Here is a 17350-nt window from a genome sequence, read left to right on the forward strand (position 1 = left end):
ACTCAGACCTTTGTTATAAACACAGAAAGGCTTATGCTTCGTGTTTACTTTGCAAAGTTGCAGTCGCTCCATCTGAACCGGAAGAAGGGCAGGGCAGGGGGGCGGGTCTACGGGGACATATTCACGCCTCATTGGTCGCTGTTGGTCAACACGTAAGGTCGACCGAGGCACGTGTGCTTGCATGTGACCGACACAGACAAGATGGATGGACAACAATTATACACAATAATAACTCGGTCAACCAATTAGAGCTCAGCTAACTCGTATTTGCCCGCCCGCCATTGGCTACGTAGTGTAGCTCCGCCTCCCCTAATAATTACCGAGCGGAGATCTACTTTGCGGATTTAAATCGAGAGAGAGAGCCTGAACAAGGACAGAATCCGACGTCGTCTCGTGTTTCAGGCATCGATAGCAACCGGAGGGAAATGTCGGGATACCCGGTTCTCATCGGGCTGGGATCCGCTTCCGGGACCGGCGGCTCGTTCCCGGTGGCTTTGAAGAAACTAATGGAAACGCCTCCTCCTCATATGCTGGACGGCGACGATGGTACGTCCTGATGCTTCTATCCTAAAAACAAATGCTTCTGGGTGTGTAGATGTGAGCGACGTTAACCCGTGATTGACTCCCAATATGTGATCGATCCGTGGGTGTGGAAGCGACGCGCTGTGACGTCAGGCAGGAAGTTAAAGCAGCGTGACTCGTCCAGACGTTCCCTTAAGATCAAAGTTGTAGTATTTTGTTGATGTATTTGTCTCATGATGAAGTATTTGATTTTTATTTTGAGAACTCTTTTATTGATCTCTGCATTGGGATCAATCAGCCTTCTGATAAGTGGGCGAAGCGCCTTTCCACCCAAAAACTCTTTTGTAGAGCACGGAGGATTTCTTTAGACCTGTTTGGTGCCTGATTGATTTTTCTCAATGTAAATTATTTGTAGAGAGAAATGAAAGTTTATCAAATTTTAAAACCGTCTTTTGTGTATCTCCGATGTGTTTCAGACACCGACAAAGTAAAGCTGTGTTTGGGAGATGATGCTGACCAGGGTGGGGGGGGCGGTGATGTGGGGGCTTCAGCCGCCCTGACCCCCGCCATCTGGGAGAAAACCATCCCCTACGACGGGGAAAACTTCCACCTGGAGTACATGGACCTGGAGGAGTTCCTCATGGAGAACGGCGTCCCGAACTTCTCTGACGAGGACACCCAAAGAGACGGTCCAGAAGGAAGTGCCACGGAAACCAAGAATCTAGAGGTTACCAAGGCGACGGGAGTGGGCTCGCTGCTGCCGCTTCAGACGTTGGACTGTTGTAAAGAAGAAGCGGCGGTCCTCGCAAAGAGCGACGCGGACGTCGCCGAGGGTGAGTAGAGGGTGCACGAGCAGAACGCCGAGGGGCGGGGGGGCCCGGAAAAGAAAAAGGTCTTTGAACGCGTCCCGCCAGAGACCGACGGCGGTGATCTGAAGACGCTTTGTTGTGTTATGGTGGACATTAAGCCACTCTTGAGCTGTTTAAAATAAATGCTTTCATATTTCTGATGTCGCTGACCTTCAGTTCCTACCTTCATCTTCAGAAGTAACCACGGATACGCGGCCAGCGGTCCCGGAGCCCATCGGCCCAGAGGAGGTTGAAGTCGACGTCGATTACGAGCCAGATCCCACTGACTTGGTCCTGTCCAGCGTGCCCGGGGGGGCGCTGTTTGACCCCCGCAAACACAAGTTCACCGAGGATGAGCTGAAGCCACAACCGATGATAAAAAAGGCCAAGAAGGTGTTTGTCCCTGAAGGACAGAAGGTAGGTAGGGGGGGGGAACCGGGGCCTGGGGGTCCAGTCCTTTGTTTTACTGTAACCTGTACTGGGTCGGTACCGGTCCATCAGGCACTTGTTACCGGGCCCCGCCGAAAGAAGAAATCATTTCTATCATTTCTGTCGGACTGATTGTTCGAGTCTGACGGGTGTTTTATTTTGAAAAACGACCAGATTTTCTCCAACATAACATTCACCTGTGAGTTTTCACACGTCAGGACTGTGTCGGGGTTACATGATATGTTGCTAAAAAAAAAATAAGCCCATAGAAGAGTGACAATTAGTACCAAAATAAATAATAATTATTATTATCTGGAGCCTACAACCTCCAAGAAAATAGATATTTAGCAGCGGCATCTGGAAGTTGCTCGTATCTCAAGTTTCCATGTCGAGGTTTATGTAAGAGTACGTGTAAAGTACAATTATGGTATAGTGTCTATATTACAGTAACACTATATATCATTTATTATGTGTGTGTATCTTTAAAGCAATTAAATGTTTATTTTGCTATTTTTAGAAGGCCGCAACGGATTAAATAGTTTTCAGTTATTTTATATGGGAAAAATTGGTTTGGCATAAAAGTGATTTGAGTTACGAGCTCGGTCCAGGAACAAATTCTACTCGCGTGTAGTATGTCGAGGTATTACTGTGTGTTCAAAGAACCGTTTAAAAACCTTATTGTGCTGCACAATTCTAGAAATGTCATTTTGTCCACAAAATATTATTTCCTTCAAGAAACGGAACGTAACAATTTCACCGGTTTCCTTGAGCCGATGCCAGAGGAGGAGCGACGAACATTCGATTCACGTGGTGGGACTCTGAGTGAAGTTCTGCAGGCTCACGGTGACTCGGCAGAATTAAATGATCAAATCGATGTTTCCCTTCCCTCCCAGTCCGCTTTGTGAACTCGAGTTTTGTTTGAAAGAGCTTGGCTGCCGGCGGTTTCCCGTAACCAGACGCCGTTACCTAACAAGCCGCCGGCTGTGTTTGAATCTCGCTGTCGCTCTGCTGCTTCCCCCCCCAGGATGAGAAGTACTGGCGGAGGAGGAATAAGAACAACGTGGCCGCCAAACGCTCGCGCGAGGCCCGCAGGTTGAAGGAGAACCAGATCGGCGTCCGAGCCGCCTTCCTGGAGCGGGAGAACGCGGCGCTGCGCGCAGAGGTCGCCGAGCTACGGACGGAGTGTGACCGCAGCAGGAAGGTCGTGGGTCACTACGAGGCCACGTTTGGGCCACTATGAGGGGCTGTGAAATGCAAATGCATCAAACCGTCACTGGACGTCCATCCAGCAGACGGAACGGGTCCGTTTGGTTTCACTCTGCGGTTCAGAGACGGTTTATCCTGCAAATACCAGATCCGTTGATGCCATGGTGTTTGCCGGGGGTGTTACGGGGAGAACCGATTGTTTCACGATGTTTTGGTGGATGGATCTGTTCCGCTTCTGTCCCTCAGCCTCTGGACTTGGGCGTCTTTGTCTAACATGGAAGCCCCAGAGCTAAAAAGCCATTTCATTGTTTGCTCTTGTGGGTCAAGTTGGGTTCTGTCTTTCCCTGCTAATCCTGTAAAGTGCCTTGAGATGACTTTCTGTTGTGATCTGGCGCTACAGAAATCAAATTGAATTGAATGCAACACATTCGTAGGTTATTAAAAGGAGTGATCTAAAGCCAGGATTATTTTCTTGAACTTTTTCTTTTGCTTCTGCGCTTTCATAGATATAATTTAAAAATAGAAAACATAGATTCAATAATGGTATTTTTTTTTTATGCAAAGTGGTCTCCATGCTTTTAAAAAGCGGATCAGTTTCATAGCACACACGTTGGCTCTTGTGCCGCGAAACCTGCAGACTAGAAAATGTGTTTTATATTATTAAAGCTTTATGTGGTATTAAGAGATTTCTGGTTTAACCTTCAACAGGTCGATTTAAGGTTGTTTTTCAAGTTCCTGGTTCCATCTATGAGTTTCATTTAAGGTTTATGTTGGAATTTTCAGTGTGGTTATCTTATTTGTATTGTACAGAAATAATAAAAAAAAGCCGTGTTAAGGAAGCCCCTGTTCTGATGAGTGTTTCTTTAGGATCAAACTGTGAGAGGTTCACTCGGATGACCTCAAGCCAACATGGAGAAATATCCGCAGGGATAATCTCCAATTTACTACGCTCTCCTGTAGTCATTTCATTTTGTAGCTCTAAACAGGAAGTGAGTTTATAGGGCTCCATCATAAAATAAAATCAGGGCTAGCAGCAGGCTAAAATATTCTACCTCGATCAAATGAAGATTTGCTAAATGGAGGGTAGCGGTTGAATTGGGGGGGTTATTTCATCAGCCGGTGCACAGCTGATGTCAGAACAGTGGAGACGCTCTGCAGACTCGCTGACTCGCAGTCTGTTCTTGATCAAATTGATGTTTTCCCACCCGAGACCATTTCCCTGTCGGTTTTACCACAGATTTGTTATCTTCAACTGCAGGTCAAATCTTTGAACACCAGTAAAGATTAGGATCAATTAACGTAATTAGAACCATTATTTTAAAACAATTACCGTCTCTGAACTGAGGGTCACCTCTGTGGGATGAAAACAGGACTTCAATTTCAGCATCAGCTGTTATCCCAAATGAAATGTCTGATTAAAATGGAGGCTCATACTTTATCTTGCATTAAGTATCTGCAAGTAAAACATTTTGATTCTTTTATATGTGGATGTTTTAAATATTTTCCGAAGAAACTGAAGCTTGAATCCGCAGTAAACGCCAATAAAACATGAAAGTAGGTTTCAGATACAGTAATTATGATTTTTATTACGGTAATTAGACTACCTTGTGAATAAACTTTAGTCGTTTCTTTGAGTTAAACTCAAAGTTATCGAATTCAACATTCAAAACAGACACGTGGACATAACTATAAAAGAGAATTTTATTGATGAGTCCAAGCATGTTTTCAAAAACAACAAGTCCAAGGAGACGTGCAGCATCTTCACCTCTTCTTGAAGCCATACTTCTTCCGTTCATAAAACAGATCTGTTTTAGAGCTGCCCAAATTCACAATCTTGGGACAGCCGTCTCGCTGCAAAACAGAGAAGAAGAAATGTTTAAATAAATTGTTGCTGTAGATTATCGCTGCCAAAGAGGTTCTGTCTGTCTGTCAGCGAGATAACGCAAAACATAACGGACGGATCTCGCCGAAACGTTCAGGGAATGTTGGGAATATTACCAGGAATAAATGAAAACATTTCAGTGATGATCCAGAAAAGATCCTGGATTCTGGATCACTTTTTGTTAACATTGCAGTCAATGTACGGGGGGGGGGGGGGGCATCTCACCTCTTACAATTATAGCTTTTCTCCTTTCAAAGAGAGACTGTGGCTTCAAAATACGGGTAAGAAAGGGTATCAATAAGACTGCAGATCTCTAAAATGAAAACAAACTTTTGGAAAAACTCTAATTAAGATCTTTTACTCACTCACATTTTAAATTGTCGCAGTTAAGGGGTTTTGTTTTTGCACGGATACGATCTGAATTACACCCTTCCTTATCCAAACTAGAAAATGTTTCAGTGAATGATTGCAGTGGTGAAAAGCCAGAAAGATTATACTGAAATACAACTCACTGGATAATTGGCTTGCAAGAAAGCATCTCAGAGTGGAGTGAGATCTGCTCAAAAAGTCAAACCCATAATTCCTCATAGCTGTGTCAAATGTAATGGAGAACAGCCCCGTGGCACATGCATATCTCAAATGACTTTAAACACAAGTCCTAACGGCCCTAAACTATGTATTCTTAATATGTGCCCAGCAAATTGTGCTTTAAACAACAAACACAAGGAAAGCATAAATGTATGCCCAATACAGGCAAGATATTTGAGCTCTCTCTCTGTCCTTCTGTCGGTCACTGGCGTAAAGAGTCTTGTCCTTCAAAAAAATGACATTTTGGGAAAGAGATGTGCAAAATTTCAGGATCTTTGAACCCCTTTCTTAGATTCTGGTGAACTGCGATGTTAGCGAAGCCTTGGAATCTTTGATATCTTTGCTCTATATCAACCATGAGATGCCAACAAGATTATGATGCTAATCGCATTAAAAACAATAAGATGTCTGCTACCTTTCATGTAATGTCTTCACCCATCTTGTGTGTGCCTCCCTTTTTTACCCTTCCTGAGGCAGGAATGGGGAAAGGGAGGCTCTATTGTGGCTTCCGTTTTATTTTGTTTTTAATCTCGTGTAAATTGTTCAAACCAATATTCAAAAACCTTTTCTAAATAAATACATGCGTGTACACAGGCACGCTCACATCTTTCTCCTGGATGGTGCACTCTTTACAGTAGTAGGCATCAGATACTCCGGGCCCTCCGCAGATGACGCAGCGGCCCTGGTAGGAGCCGTAGTTACACTCATCACAGATGCGCACCAACGTGCATGGCCTCACGTACGAATCGCAGATGACGCATTTTCCATCACCTGGGAGAAGGAAGGTGGTTTATGCATCTGTACAGATGTTCTATAGTTATCGAGACTGAAAGCCTCCAGCAAATCACAGGGGAGTAAAAAAAAAAAGCGATTTAACCGAGAACATTGGCTATTTAGAAACAGCTGAACAAAAGTAATCGTTTTAGGTTTGGTGAAAACACAGCAGCCACAGGATTCCCGAACATATTGTCACAGAATATGAAATAAATGATAAATGGAAACGCTTACATTTCTCGCAAAGTCTCCCGATAGCTGAGGAATAGAAAGAAAAACAATTCAGTGCGTCCATACATTTATCTTTACTCACCCTACAGTAATGCCCACTGTCGATACGATAAATTATATAATGTGATACTATAAAACTATATTTACTTAGATTTGTGGACAAGCCTAAAATAAGCTAAGCTAAGCTAAAGCTAACATTCGTTCAATGAAACCCATGCTGTTGTCTTTAGCAAGTTGGCTAACCTTGCCTCAAGTGAAAGAACACTTGAAACGAAAAACCAGAGGCTGCGTGGGAAAAACATATTTAACATTTTAGAATCAGAAAATGTTTAGAACATACCGACACCGGCTTGCTTTCTGCAGAAGATCAAATCGGGATGATGTTTAGCCATTTTTAGCTAACGTAAGAATAGCGGCTCGGTTGTTTGAACTTTGAACTTTGCCCCATAAACTTCATGTGAAGAGTTGTATTACTGCCACTTAGCGGCAGTGGAAGAATAGACGTAAACGTTTGGGTCACATGGAATTCCTTTATAAACATATTGTCTAAATAAGTATCATTGAATAAAAATAATTTTCACTTCTACATTTAAAAGAAAAATAAATAAGGAACATCTTGTCCCTATAACTGTTAGGTATCAGAATAGAATAGAATAGAATAGAATAGAATAGAATAGAATAGAATAGAATAGAATAGCACTTTGTTGTCATTACACAGTGCCATTAAACCGGCTCTGCCCAGTGCACAGATCAAGTCAATCAGTATCAGTATCTGGTACCAGAGAACAGAGAAGGTTTGTATTACCAAAAAAAAAAAAAGGAAAAAGTAAGAATGGGAGTTTCCAAGTTATGTCTCAAGCAAAGTTTTGTCTGTGGGGATGTAATAAATTAATTGACATCGTCTGATTTTATTTTGCTGGATTTTAGGGGACTATAGCAACGGTGGCCTATGGTTAATGTCACCTACGAGTCAGTGATATTCAGTCCTTGGCATTTATCTATTTTGAGATATTTACATTGGAATGGAACTTCAAATTGGAATTGAATGTGGATTTTATGATTTCTATCCAGTACTAAGCTATTATGGGGTAAGAGCAAAATGCACGCTAGTTTTTTTTTTGCACTAATTTTTTTTTATTTTTTTTGCACTGCATTGCTTTTTTCAGTCACCCTGAAAAAATACCCCGAAGAAGTATAGCGTATGCTTTTAAAACAACCTTTAAAACAATCTTTAAATCTTTAGTGACACAGATTTATTTCATGGCCTCCACACACACAATGAGTGTAAATCACCATGTGAATATTATATCTATTAAATTAAATCTCAAGTAGACGGAATAAAGATGCTTTCCATGCAGCCATGAAGAAAACAAAGAGCGTTCTGTCCTGTGGCGGAGCCCCCCACCCTCCCGCGTCATCCAGCCTGCGTGCGCGTGCGCGTGGGCCCCATTCACACCGACAACCACTTAACCATTCCACGCACGGCCCCGCCGCTTCGACCGGCTTCCATTGTATCACATTATCTCACGACTAAACCGCTGATCGCCTGACCGACAGCTGATAGGCGCATTTAAAAGGTAATCGATGGTGGTTATTAATGTCTTACCTTTTGTGTGAGTGCGTGTGTGTGTGCGTGTGTGTGCGTGTATTGCGGTGCAGCAGGTCTTCATCATTCACAGCGTCTGTGTTGATTTCTGGCACCTTGTGCGCGTCCTTTTGCTGTTCTGGAAACAAGCCGCCTGAAGGGCTTCTCATCTGGAGTGAATTATTTAATCCTCCCATCACACCCTTTAAATTCAAAATCCATACAGAGCTCACAATGAGAATAGAAACTGTAAATGAATATACGTGAAGGGTAAGAGGGGACAGGAAATGGTGAACGGCAGGCAGACTGTAAATTCATTGAGTTGCATGTGAGGGCAGTGAAATAGAAATAGGAAATAAGGTTTAAATAAGCTGCTGTCTGTGTTTGTGTGCAGACGTGTCCTCCATGCTGATGCAGAGGACACAGAGACACACAGAGACACAGCGTCCTGCGTTTAACCGGGTTGCGTTTGTCATTTTAAAGTTTCATCTGACTATGAAGCGCAGCAGAATCATGGTCTACTAAGAGGACCGGTAAAGGAGGAGCTGATGAATTATTTAGGGTTCATTTTTATGCCTTGTAATCCATCAGCTGTGGAATCCGATCCTCTCTCCTGTGAGCTCATCATCACCGCATCGACACCGCCCGACATGATACCAGGTGGCTAAAAGAAACACTCAATGAGATTATAAAGCAGAGATTACAGCTGCATCCATCCTAAACCTCATGTTATCATAATCCCCCTTTTTAAAGCTGTCACAGGGACAAGTGGATTTTTTTAAAGACTCATTATGGTGTCCTCCTACAGAACAGAATCGATCAGAAGATACTAACTCTGTAGTGAAATGAACGAGTGTTTAGAGAAGTGATGTCACTGTTCCCATCTGATTTCATCTATTGATGATGTGAAACCACTTCTGTCCCAATTCACATTTATGAGTACCTGAGGGAATTCAAGCCCGGAAACACATGAAACAACAACAACAACAACAACAACACACTCTACATGGTTGGGAGTCCTCCATTGATTTCTGCGTATGGAAGAACTGCATCACATGACCAAAACAATAACATCACTAGTTCTTCTCTTAGTGGTTGGTATCACAGAATCAACAAATACAAATCTGAAACATTAACACTCATATAATTTGTCTAACGTGTTGTTTTAATTTACAGTTTTGATAAATGTAAAGTAAAAAAGACAACATCTTGTGAAGCTACATTCATTTATTCATCTTCTGAACCGCTTTGTCCATTTGCGGGTCGTGCTGGAGCCCATCCCAGCAGGGGTACAGACAATCACACACACACACACACACACATACGGGCAATTTAGCGTAAGCGATTGACCTAATTTGCATGTTTTGGGTGGTGGGAGGACACCGGAGAACCCGGAGTGAACCCTCGTAATCGTCACAGAAAGGCCTCAAATTGGATTCGAACCTGTGACCTTGCTGTGAGGCAACAGCGCTTCCCACTGCGCCACCGTGCTTCTAGTTTTTAGAATAAGTCCTCAGGTTTTCTTATGAACTGTTAAGTGAATGGAATTAAAACATATTCCCAAAATACTGTCCGAACTGTTTGTTAATCCCTAATTTGTTTTCTCCAGTCATATCTTATTGTAATGGGGTCTCGTTCTTGTTGTCTTCATTATATATTCTGTGCTGCTACTGAAAGACGACATAAAGGAGATATATTAATCCTCAGCTGATGGCTGAAATCAATACGAGATGGAACCTGGACCATCAATGAGGCATTTTTGCGAGCATCAGGTGATGAAGATTTAAACCAGGGCTGCACAGCATATTGATCAGCATTGTCATTGTAGTTTGCCCATGTGCCTTGCAGGACGTGCAATGGTTAAAGCAAATTAAGTCAAAAAGGACATACTACAATTTCACAGTGCTGCTTGATTCTAAATTAAATAATCTTGTGTTTCTTTGGATTTCCTATATTTTGATTTTCCAGTACTGAGTTACAAGAAAAATTGTCTTTCAAGACTGTTTGTCTTCCAAAGTGTGATATTTACATCGTCCATTTGTCCATGTTGTTTCTCTCAAAGCTCTCCCTCCTCCTTTAGATACTATTTGTTTTGTTTAGAGGAGGGGAAAATACCTAAAACGGTGATTTAAATGTATTTTTAATTTATGAATAACACAATGTTATTCATGTACAGTCATTATTGGAGAACCTGAACAATTATTCTGTTCAAACACACTAATCTCAGAGAGAAGTGAAGGATTCTACATCAAAACTTAACACACACACACGCGCGCACACACACACACACACACACACACAGCGCTATATGGGTTTAGTTGTTGTCACTGCTATCAGAGCGCTGCCACATTCCAAAACATTTGACGTCACACCCAGAATGCATTGCGGCGTAAACAACAACGGCGACCTACATGCAAAATAAGTTTGTACAAAAATCTTGAAATTATTTTTTTTTCATTTTACTGACAGCAAAATAAATCATGTAGCGCTAACATGCCGCTCTAGTCGGGGTTCCCTTTAAGACTAATGAGAGACGCTTTTATTTAGATGGTTTAGATGAAATGGGTCAGATGGATTCAGTTCAAACACGCTGACGGTAATGTGGGCAGGGATCCCGGATCGGTCAGCATCGAGCTCAGACCTGCAGGCTAGCGTGTAAACCGAACTGGTGTAAATGTACAGAAGAAGAACAATGTATGTCAAAGCTCGGTGTTGCCATAAAAATGTGCAGCTTCTTGGATGTCTGGTTGATTTTTATGAGTCCAACAAGAAGCAGATTGGTGCAGCTTAAGATGAAATAACAGTCTCATGTCACAGTTTGATGTCTATCAACATGTAATTTCTCTCCCCACCTCCAGGGATCTGTCGCTCCACCCCTTCCTCTATCAGCCCTCCCCTCTGAACTTTCTCCACGCTTGCCATGCTGGAGGTGTGACCCTCCTACCTTTCCTTCCTCCTCGCATAGCATCAGTGGAGGCCTAAAAAAGTACCAACCGGTGCCCAGTAAAGATGTCAGACCCCGATGCTGCCTCGTTGGCAGACCACCCACTGCCACTGACCTCCCCCCAACCCCCCCTGCAGCTCTCCTTCCCCTTCCTGAGGGAAGGCAGTCGGGTTTGGGAGAGAGAGAGGAAACCGCCACAGGCCGGCGAGCTGCACAGCCCCCTGCCCACCAAACGCACCCGCACATACTCAGCGTGAGTAGAAGAGCGAGGTCTTCGTCCCTTTACATCCTGTTTTGTCGTCCATTGTATTTACGGTACTTAATGATTGTAAGTACTACTAAGAGTTCTTGTTTCGCCGTTTTGGTCATAGGTTCTACGACGTATAAATAACGCCGTCCTTGATTTAGCTTTCATTTGATGATATAATGTCACATTCAACCTTTGTGGTGATGAAAAGGCTTGAAAATATTTGTCCTTTTTCTGCAGGACAGCTCGAGCTAAATCAGGTCCAGTTTTTAAAGGGGTGTGTAAAAACTTCTCCCGGTCTCAGGGTCATGGATTTATTCACCCCTCCCGTGGAGGAGAGGACATTTTTGTCCACATCTCTGAGTGAGTTTTCCTATTCATACAATGCAAAGCTATTTTTTTTATTTTATTTTACTAAACTACGAATGATCTCAATGAGTGATTGTTTTCCCCGGACAGCATTGAGGGAGAGTACGTGCCCATGGAAGGGGACGAGGTCATGTACAAGGTGTGTCCCATCCCTCCCAAGAACCAGAAGATCCAAGCTGTCGATGTGGTGATCACCCACCAGAACCCCGGCACCAAGCACGAGACCTGGTCCGGTCAGATCCTCAGCTCGTAGACCAGCGCCCCAGGCTGCAAGGCCGGAAAGGCAAAGGGGGATTTGGGTTTCATTTTGTGCTTAAGGTTTTTGGAAAGTGATATTTGGTACTGGAGCTGAGTTCGGCCTGAGCCGACTTCATTACGAAGGGATTTCTGTGAATGTTTAAGTACAAAGGTTATCTTTGGAACTTAAGAATGTAAATGTGTAGGTTTGGATGTTTCGGTCTCATCATTTGGGTGAGAATGTTTTTACTTTTGAGTTTGAAACATTGGAACTAAGATTTAGGGTTTGCAGCTTTGAGGTTGCATTTTGTTTCTCTCTTAGCTGAGGAATCGGTGGTTGTTTGCCAAGAAGCAACTTCTGGATGAGACAGGATTTTGTAGAGAGTGAATAAATGGATCCTTTACTCCCATGCTCGCCATGGTAAACTGCAGACTGGAGGATTTTAAGCGCCGGATCAGTGGAATCTCACTTTCAGTTTGTTCATATCTTGTCCCACTGCCAAAAGTCATGTGACAAACATCCAATTGACAAATGTTCACGTTTAGCCATATTGTGTCTCTGTTTACAACAGCAGATGGAGAAACCTGATCCTGTCTGTGATCAGGTTTGGGTTCACGTGACCGCTGATCAGAATTGCCTTCATCGCACTGCCTTCAGAAAATCAAAACTATTTCCACATACAGTGGAAAGGAAGCTAAATATCTAAATGCGTTCTTTCCTCAGGAGCTGCTCGGGTTCCGTAGATAAGGAGTGGCTCACGTCTTACTATACAAATGTAGAAATCCAGTGTTATTGTGGCCAGCTCTAAATCGTAGCGCCAGAGACTGCAGCTGGATGTCGGCTGGTTGCCAGACCAGGAGGTTGTGAGGGTGACCGGGAAAGCGAGACAGATGATGGAGGGATTACTGGACAGATGTGCAAAAACACAGTCTGATTAGAAAGCTAATAAAGCATGTGTCACAAGGAAAGGCTTAAGTCAGCAGTTCTCTACCTACAGTTGTGAACTTTAGTAAAATAACCTTAATAGTTTGATATTTTGGGAATTAATCTCATTTATTTTATTGCAGAGATTTAGATTGGAGGATTGATGCCCGTTAAATACCTGAATGCTAAATCTGAAACCACTTTATTTATGTTATCGCCATACAAAATCTATAATGTAGCTTAAGCTACAACCTCTTTTGCCTGGACTTAGCTAAATGGCCGAGAGAGCTTTATATGAATGTTAACAAGAATGTGAACAAATGTGTTCCCCAAAATATCAAACGTGTTCCTAAAATCCCATCTAAACCTTATCAAATAAAGACGAAGAATTAATGAGCAGACCTTAATAGCAGCCAAGTAAAGCAAACTGAAACAGGAATTAAACAGCAATGTGAACATTTCAGGAGGAATTCTGAGCTGAGGAGGAGAAACCGTGGATTTTATTTTCAGATCAAATATAAATACTGGTAGTTTTAGTACGTTTGATACATTACTGTGAAAGACTGAAAGAAAAGCAGCAGCAAAAGCTTCCTGGTGTAATTTTAAAAACACTATTTATTTATTGACTTATTTATTTTCATTTGTAACGAGGAAACCATGAGGCTATTCAAACGCTGCATTTATAAGTATCTGTGTTAATTTAAGCATATTTGAACACACTGCAACCTCAGTCTAATAAGACTACCTTATTAATATCCCTTTGCTACTGCCGTGCTTCTAATTTATACACAAACCTTAGATTGAATTGTTAAATATGGGATGTCACACGCATCTTAACTGTTTGTTGTAAACTTGATTCTCTTCATGCATTATGGCAGGCGAGCCCACAGGGAAGCTTCATCAGGTCTTCTATGCATCTTTATGTTTTTGGCCATGAGCGTGACTTAATCATAAAATAAGACAAACTGTCAAATCACTGTGACACCACATCTTCTGTCATTAAGCTACAGTTTGCATAAAATGTAACACTGCAATCACAGACCTGTGTGGAAATGTGTTCATTATTTTGATGACTTACTCTGATCCTGTTTTGTCTCTTCCTCACCGGTGACAGTACGAAGTAAAATAACTGGGGCAGCTATTTTGAGAACCCTCCTGCATGCAGAACGGTTCTGCTGCGAACTTTGTACCAGTGTCTCAGACACCTGTTTGGATCGAACAGCATATTTAAATAAAGTGTTAGTCAGGGTTTGCTTCAGAAAGAAATGGCTTTATCTATCATTTGTTTGTCCCTTGCCTGCAATAAATAACCTGCCAATTCAATGAGAAAATCTGTTTTCACTTTAAACACTTGAGTCGATGCATGAAAGTTGTGTTTTTCTCCATGGATGCTGCCACAAGGGGACGAGAACTACATAAAGCACAAGCAAAGAGGCAAAAAAAAAAAAAAAAAGAAAAACTTCATGAGAAGACAAAGCAGCGACCCTGAGTCAGAGACTGGAGTGTCGCTCACATGAAAGCCAGTGTGATTGAAATAGTTACTTAATCAATACTGGGGAAATAGTTATGAACTAATAACTAATAGTTATCAACTAATGTCATAAAAATAAAACTTTTAAAGTAACTATACCTCCAGAATGAATATAGAATTAAAGTTGTATACAGCCACAGTACAGTAAAATACTCATTTATGGTGCGAGTGCCTCGTATTTACAGTATTGGAGTAAATGTACCCGTAGTAGTGAGTGGTAGAACTGAATGCAGAACTGGTTGTATTTCTGAGTCAGCCATTTTATAATGTTATTTAATATCTTCTATATTATTCAGTAAAGCGACGCTGTCAGAATATTACTCTGTTGTGCACCTGATAGTATTTACAGTGACTCTACTTTGCAGAGTATCTTCTACAGTACTAGCTGCACTGCTGTCGGTCCGTGACTTCACCACTGGGTGTCAGCAGCGGGTGAACCTCAGTCTCCACTGAAGATCAGGTGGAGTTACCTGGGCTTTCTGTAATGGCGCTAGAACTGTAGAACACATACGAGTATATTTTACCATGATATAGGATGTTCAACTTCAACTGTTGTTCATTGCTTCTTATTATTTATTGTCTTTAAACCCCACCACGTGCATGAATGCATGATAATTAAGAAGGTCAATAATCACTGAAGGATTCGACTGCAAGTGAGCAAAAGAAAGCTGAACGATCACATTCCACAAGTTTGGAACAATATGTTGGTAAAATTTAGACACATTCATTCTCTCTCTCTCTCCCTCCTTCTCAACCCAGCCGGTCAGACAGATGGCCGTCCACCATGATGGTTCTGTCCAAGGTTTCTGCCTGGTAAAGGGAAGTTTTTCCTTGCCTCCTTCTCCATGGTTCTTGCTCTTGTGGCTCAAGTTGGGTTCTGTCTTTCCCTGGTACTCCTGTAAAGTGCCTTTAGACAACTCTCTGTTGTCATCTGGCGCTATAGAAATAAAATTCAATTGAATTGAATTGAATTGAATACTGAAGTAAAATAATTTTCAGCTGTGAAGAAAAATTGGTACAAAAGTCAACAACGCCACAAAATTAAGAAAGTAAACAGCATCATGAGCCAGGAAAGACAGGACTTTGGTCGGATTCATGCAGTGAGTGTTTGTTTAGTTTTCACAGTGTTTAAAGACTGCAGCCATATTTCATGGGACGTATCGGCTTGAAGTGTTTTACTATGCACTGCAGCATCAGATTTATCGTGATGTGAACCAGAAAGAAGGCAATTATCCGAGAAAATCACCAGCTGTTGGCTTAACCATTTGGTCAGATCAGATTATAACAGTATTTTCAGTAATAATCCCACCTGTGTGGAAGGTTCTCATGGAAAATAAACCCTAGACATTTTAATTAAATGAATTATAACTGTACCGTCAACACAGCAAAAGTTACACAAGAGGAAAACATACTTCCTGAGATGCTACAAAATAAAGGTTTCAGTTGTTTCCGAGGCATTTAACATTTAACATGTATGTATTTAAGGCATCATCACGTAAGACATGTTTATTTGAACGTGCTTTGAACATCTGCTCTGCAGATTGCGGTAGCTCTTCTGTTGGTCTCACATGTTGGGTTTTATTGCTTCAGAGAATGATCTGGACTTTGATCGAAGACGTTTCACCTCTCATCCAAGAGGCTTCCTCGGTTCTGAGAGCCTGGCAGAGAGTTGAGATACTGCTTGGCATAAGAAGTCAAAGATCCTGTAAGGCCGGAGAGAACAATCCCATCAGAGCCAACATGTTTCACTCTCGACTTGCTTCAGGACGTTTCTGTCAGTTTTGTAAACTGAAACTTTAAATAAACTCTTAGTGAATCCATTCAGCCCGAACACACTTGACTTTCTCTTAACTGTCTGTTAACTGTTAACTGTCTGTTAACATTGTTCTTCAATGGATTTACTTGTGAGCCGTATTAATATATACTGGTATACTGGTTTTATCATGCACTCCCACTGGTCACTATGTGAGTAGAACAGATACGTGCTGACTGAAGTAGAGATATAATCTGTAAAGTGATTGTTTCATGTAATCCTATTTGTGTGCGTGTGTGTGCGTCTGCGTGTGCGTGTGTTACGGTAATTGCCTGACTACAACCAGATTTATTTCCTTCCTTTCTTCTTTAGCGTCTGTTATACAGGTGTGTGTATGTGATACGAAGCACAGAAGGTGTGTGTGTTTTATGGCATCTTATCTGCGATCGGTTTTATGACCCAACCGACCTTTGCTCTTCTCCCTTTGTGCCTTTCAGAAACGTCCGCGCTGCTTGTTGTCTGCACATTCAGTGAAAATCAACGCATGCAGGGAGACGACCTCAGGTCGTAGAGCACTTGTCATAATCTGCAGTTGTTGGAACACAAATTGGCAATATTTAAATTTCAAAATGAATGCAAGTAATTGAATATGGCTAAAAACTAGAAAATACGGCACAACAAATACTTCTGCCCAAAGCAATCATAAATACATACAAACATGACCATAAATAAATAGTTTGGATTAAAAACAACAACTAAGTTTGATTCTGCTCCAAGTGTTTAATTAGTACTTTTGTCCAGCTGGTACTTTTGACCTACACCCCGAGAACCTGCTATTTGCAGAAGAGAGAGAAGGAGGGACGGGAAATGAAAGAGGAAATTTGACCCCCAGCATTTACTTGTAAATATGTACATAAGAATAAAATAAAAACTCATCTGCAATATCTGTATTTGTCTTGAACTAACAAGGGAAACATTTCTGTTGCTGTGATTATGGTGACGCTTTTGTTTATTAATCTCTTTACATTGTATGAAACAATAAAAGGTATAGGAAAATAGCAATATACTACAATAACACATCATTAGATGTCACAGAATAAAAAAGATTGATCCCACATGGTGGTAATCTGAGTCGAATACAAAATGGAATCATGTGGTTGAAATATTTTTAACAAGGAACAAGTGGGGGGTTTCAGATTGGGTGCTTGACGTCAAGAGAAAAGGTGAGGAAAGCTCAAATCTGTTCCCCGCCAGTGTTTGCTTGAAGATCGTAATTCAT

The 17350-nt window shown here is 41.8% G+C and overlaps 3 protein-coding genes across 4 annotated transcripts; 2 read left to right on the top strand and 1 right to left on the bottom strand.

The window, feature by feature from the left end:
- The first annotated feature begins 337 nt into the window (after positions 1–337).
- Positions 338–3556, top strand: LOC137909933 (thyrotroph embryonic factor-like). 2 transcript variants are annotated; one of them, XM_068754364.1, is made up of 4 exons: positions 338–546; positions 999–1355; positions 1570–1787; positions 2824–3556. In XM_068754364.1, the coding sequence occupies exons 1-4, from the start codon at positions 426–428 to the stop codon at positions 3037–3039; spliced, it is 912 nt and encodes a 303-aa protein (XP_068610465.1). In that variant the 5' UTR covers positions 338–425; the 3' UTR covers positions 3040–3556. The 2 variants fall into 2 exon arrangements, with proteins under 2 accessions (XP_068610465.1, XP_068610464.1); XM_068754363.1 differs by having other exon boundaries at positions 339–546; positions 1567–1787.
- Positions 3557–4697: 1141 nt separating this feature from the next.
- On the bottom strand, positions 4698–6924 carry phf5a (PHD finger protein 5A). Its single transcript, XM_068754707.1, has 4 exons — positions 6821–6924; positions 6484–6507; positions 6080–6246; positions 4698–4856 (listed from the first exon to the last, which is right to left on the bottom strand). Exons 1-4 carry the CDS (start codon positions 6870–6872, stop codon positions 4767–4769), a joined length of 333 nt encoding a protein of 110 aa, XP_068610808.1. The 5' UTR covers positions 6873–6924; the 3' UTR covers positions 4698–4766.
- A 4150-nt stretch (positions 6925–11074) lies between these two features.
- csdc2a (cold shock domain containing C2, RNA binding a) lies at positions 11075–11878 on the top strand. Its single transcript, XM_068754624.1, has 3 exons — positions 11075–11262; positions 11497–11619; positions 11716–11878. Exons 1-3 carry the CDS (start codon positions 11075–11077, stop codon positions 11876–11878), a joined length of 474 nt encoding a protein of 157 aa, XP_068610725.1.
- The last annotated feature ends 5472 nt before the right edge of the window (positions 11879–17350 follow it).

This window comes from Brachionichthys hirsutus, chromosome 21 (assembly GCF_040956055.1).
Source record: "Brachionichthys hirsutus isolate HB-005 chromosome 21, CSIRO-AGI_Bhir_v1, whole genome shotgun sequence".
Taxonomy (NCBI): Eukaryota; Metazoa; Chordata; class Actinopteri; order Lophiiformes; family Brachionichthyidae; genus Brachionichthys; species Brachionichthys hirsutus.

Excerpts from the sequence above, each read along its gene's own strand:
- csdc2a (XM_068754624.1), top strand. The coding sequence starts at position 11,075 with ATGTCAGACCCCGATGCTGCCTCGTTGGCAGACCACCCACTGCCACTG. Across the intron at positions 11,263-11,496 it reads CGCACCCGCACATACTCAGC|GACAGCTCGAGCTAAATCAG; the intron begins GTGAGTAGAAGA and ends CTTTTTCTGCAG. Across the intron at positions 11,620-11,715 it reads ATTTTTGTCCACATCTCTGA|CATTGAGGGAGAGTACGTGC; the intron begins GTGAGTTTTCCT and ends TTCCCCGGACAG.
- LOC137909933 (XM_068754363.1), top strand. The coding sequence starts at position 426 with ATGTCGGGATACCCGGTTCTCATCGGGCTGGGATCCGCTTCCGGGACC. Across the intron at positions 547-998 it reads TATGCTGGACGGCGACGATG|ACACCGACAAAGTAAAGCTG; the intron begins GTACGTCCTGAT and ends GATGTGTTTCAG. Across the intron at positions 1,788-2,823 it reads TTGTCCCTGAAGGACAGAAG|GATGAGAAGTACTGGCGGAG; the intron begins GTAGGTAGGGGG and ends TTCCCCCCCCAG.
- phf5a (XM_068754707.1), bottom strand. The coding sequence starts at position 6,872 with ATGGCTAAACATCATCCCGATTTGATCTTCTGCAGAAAGCAAGCCGGT. Across the intron at positions 6,247-6,483 it reads CGGGAGACTTTGCGAGAAAT|GTGATGGAAAATGCGTCATC; the intron begins GTAAGCGTTTCC and ends TCCTTCTCCCAG. Across the intron at positions 4,857-6,079 it reads GCACCATCCAGGAGAAAGAT|CGAGACGGCTGTCCCAAGAT; the intron begins GTGAGCGTGCCT and ends TCTGTTTTGCAG.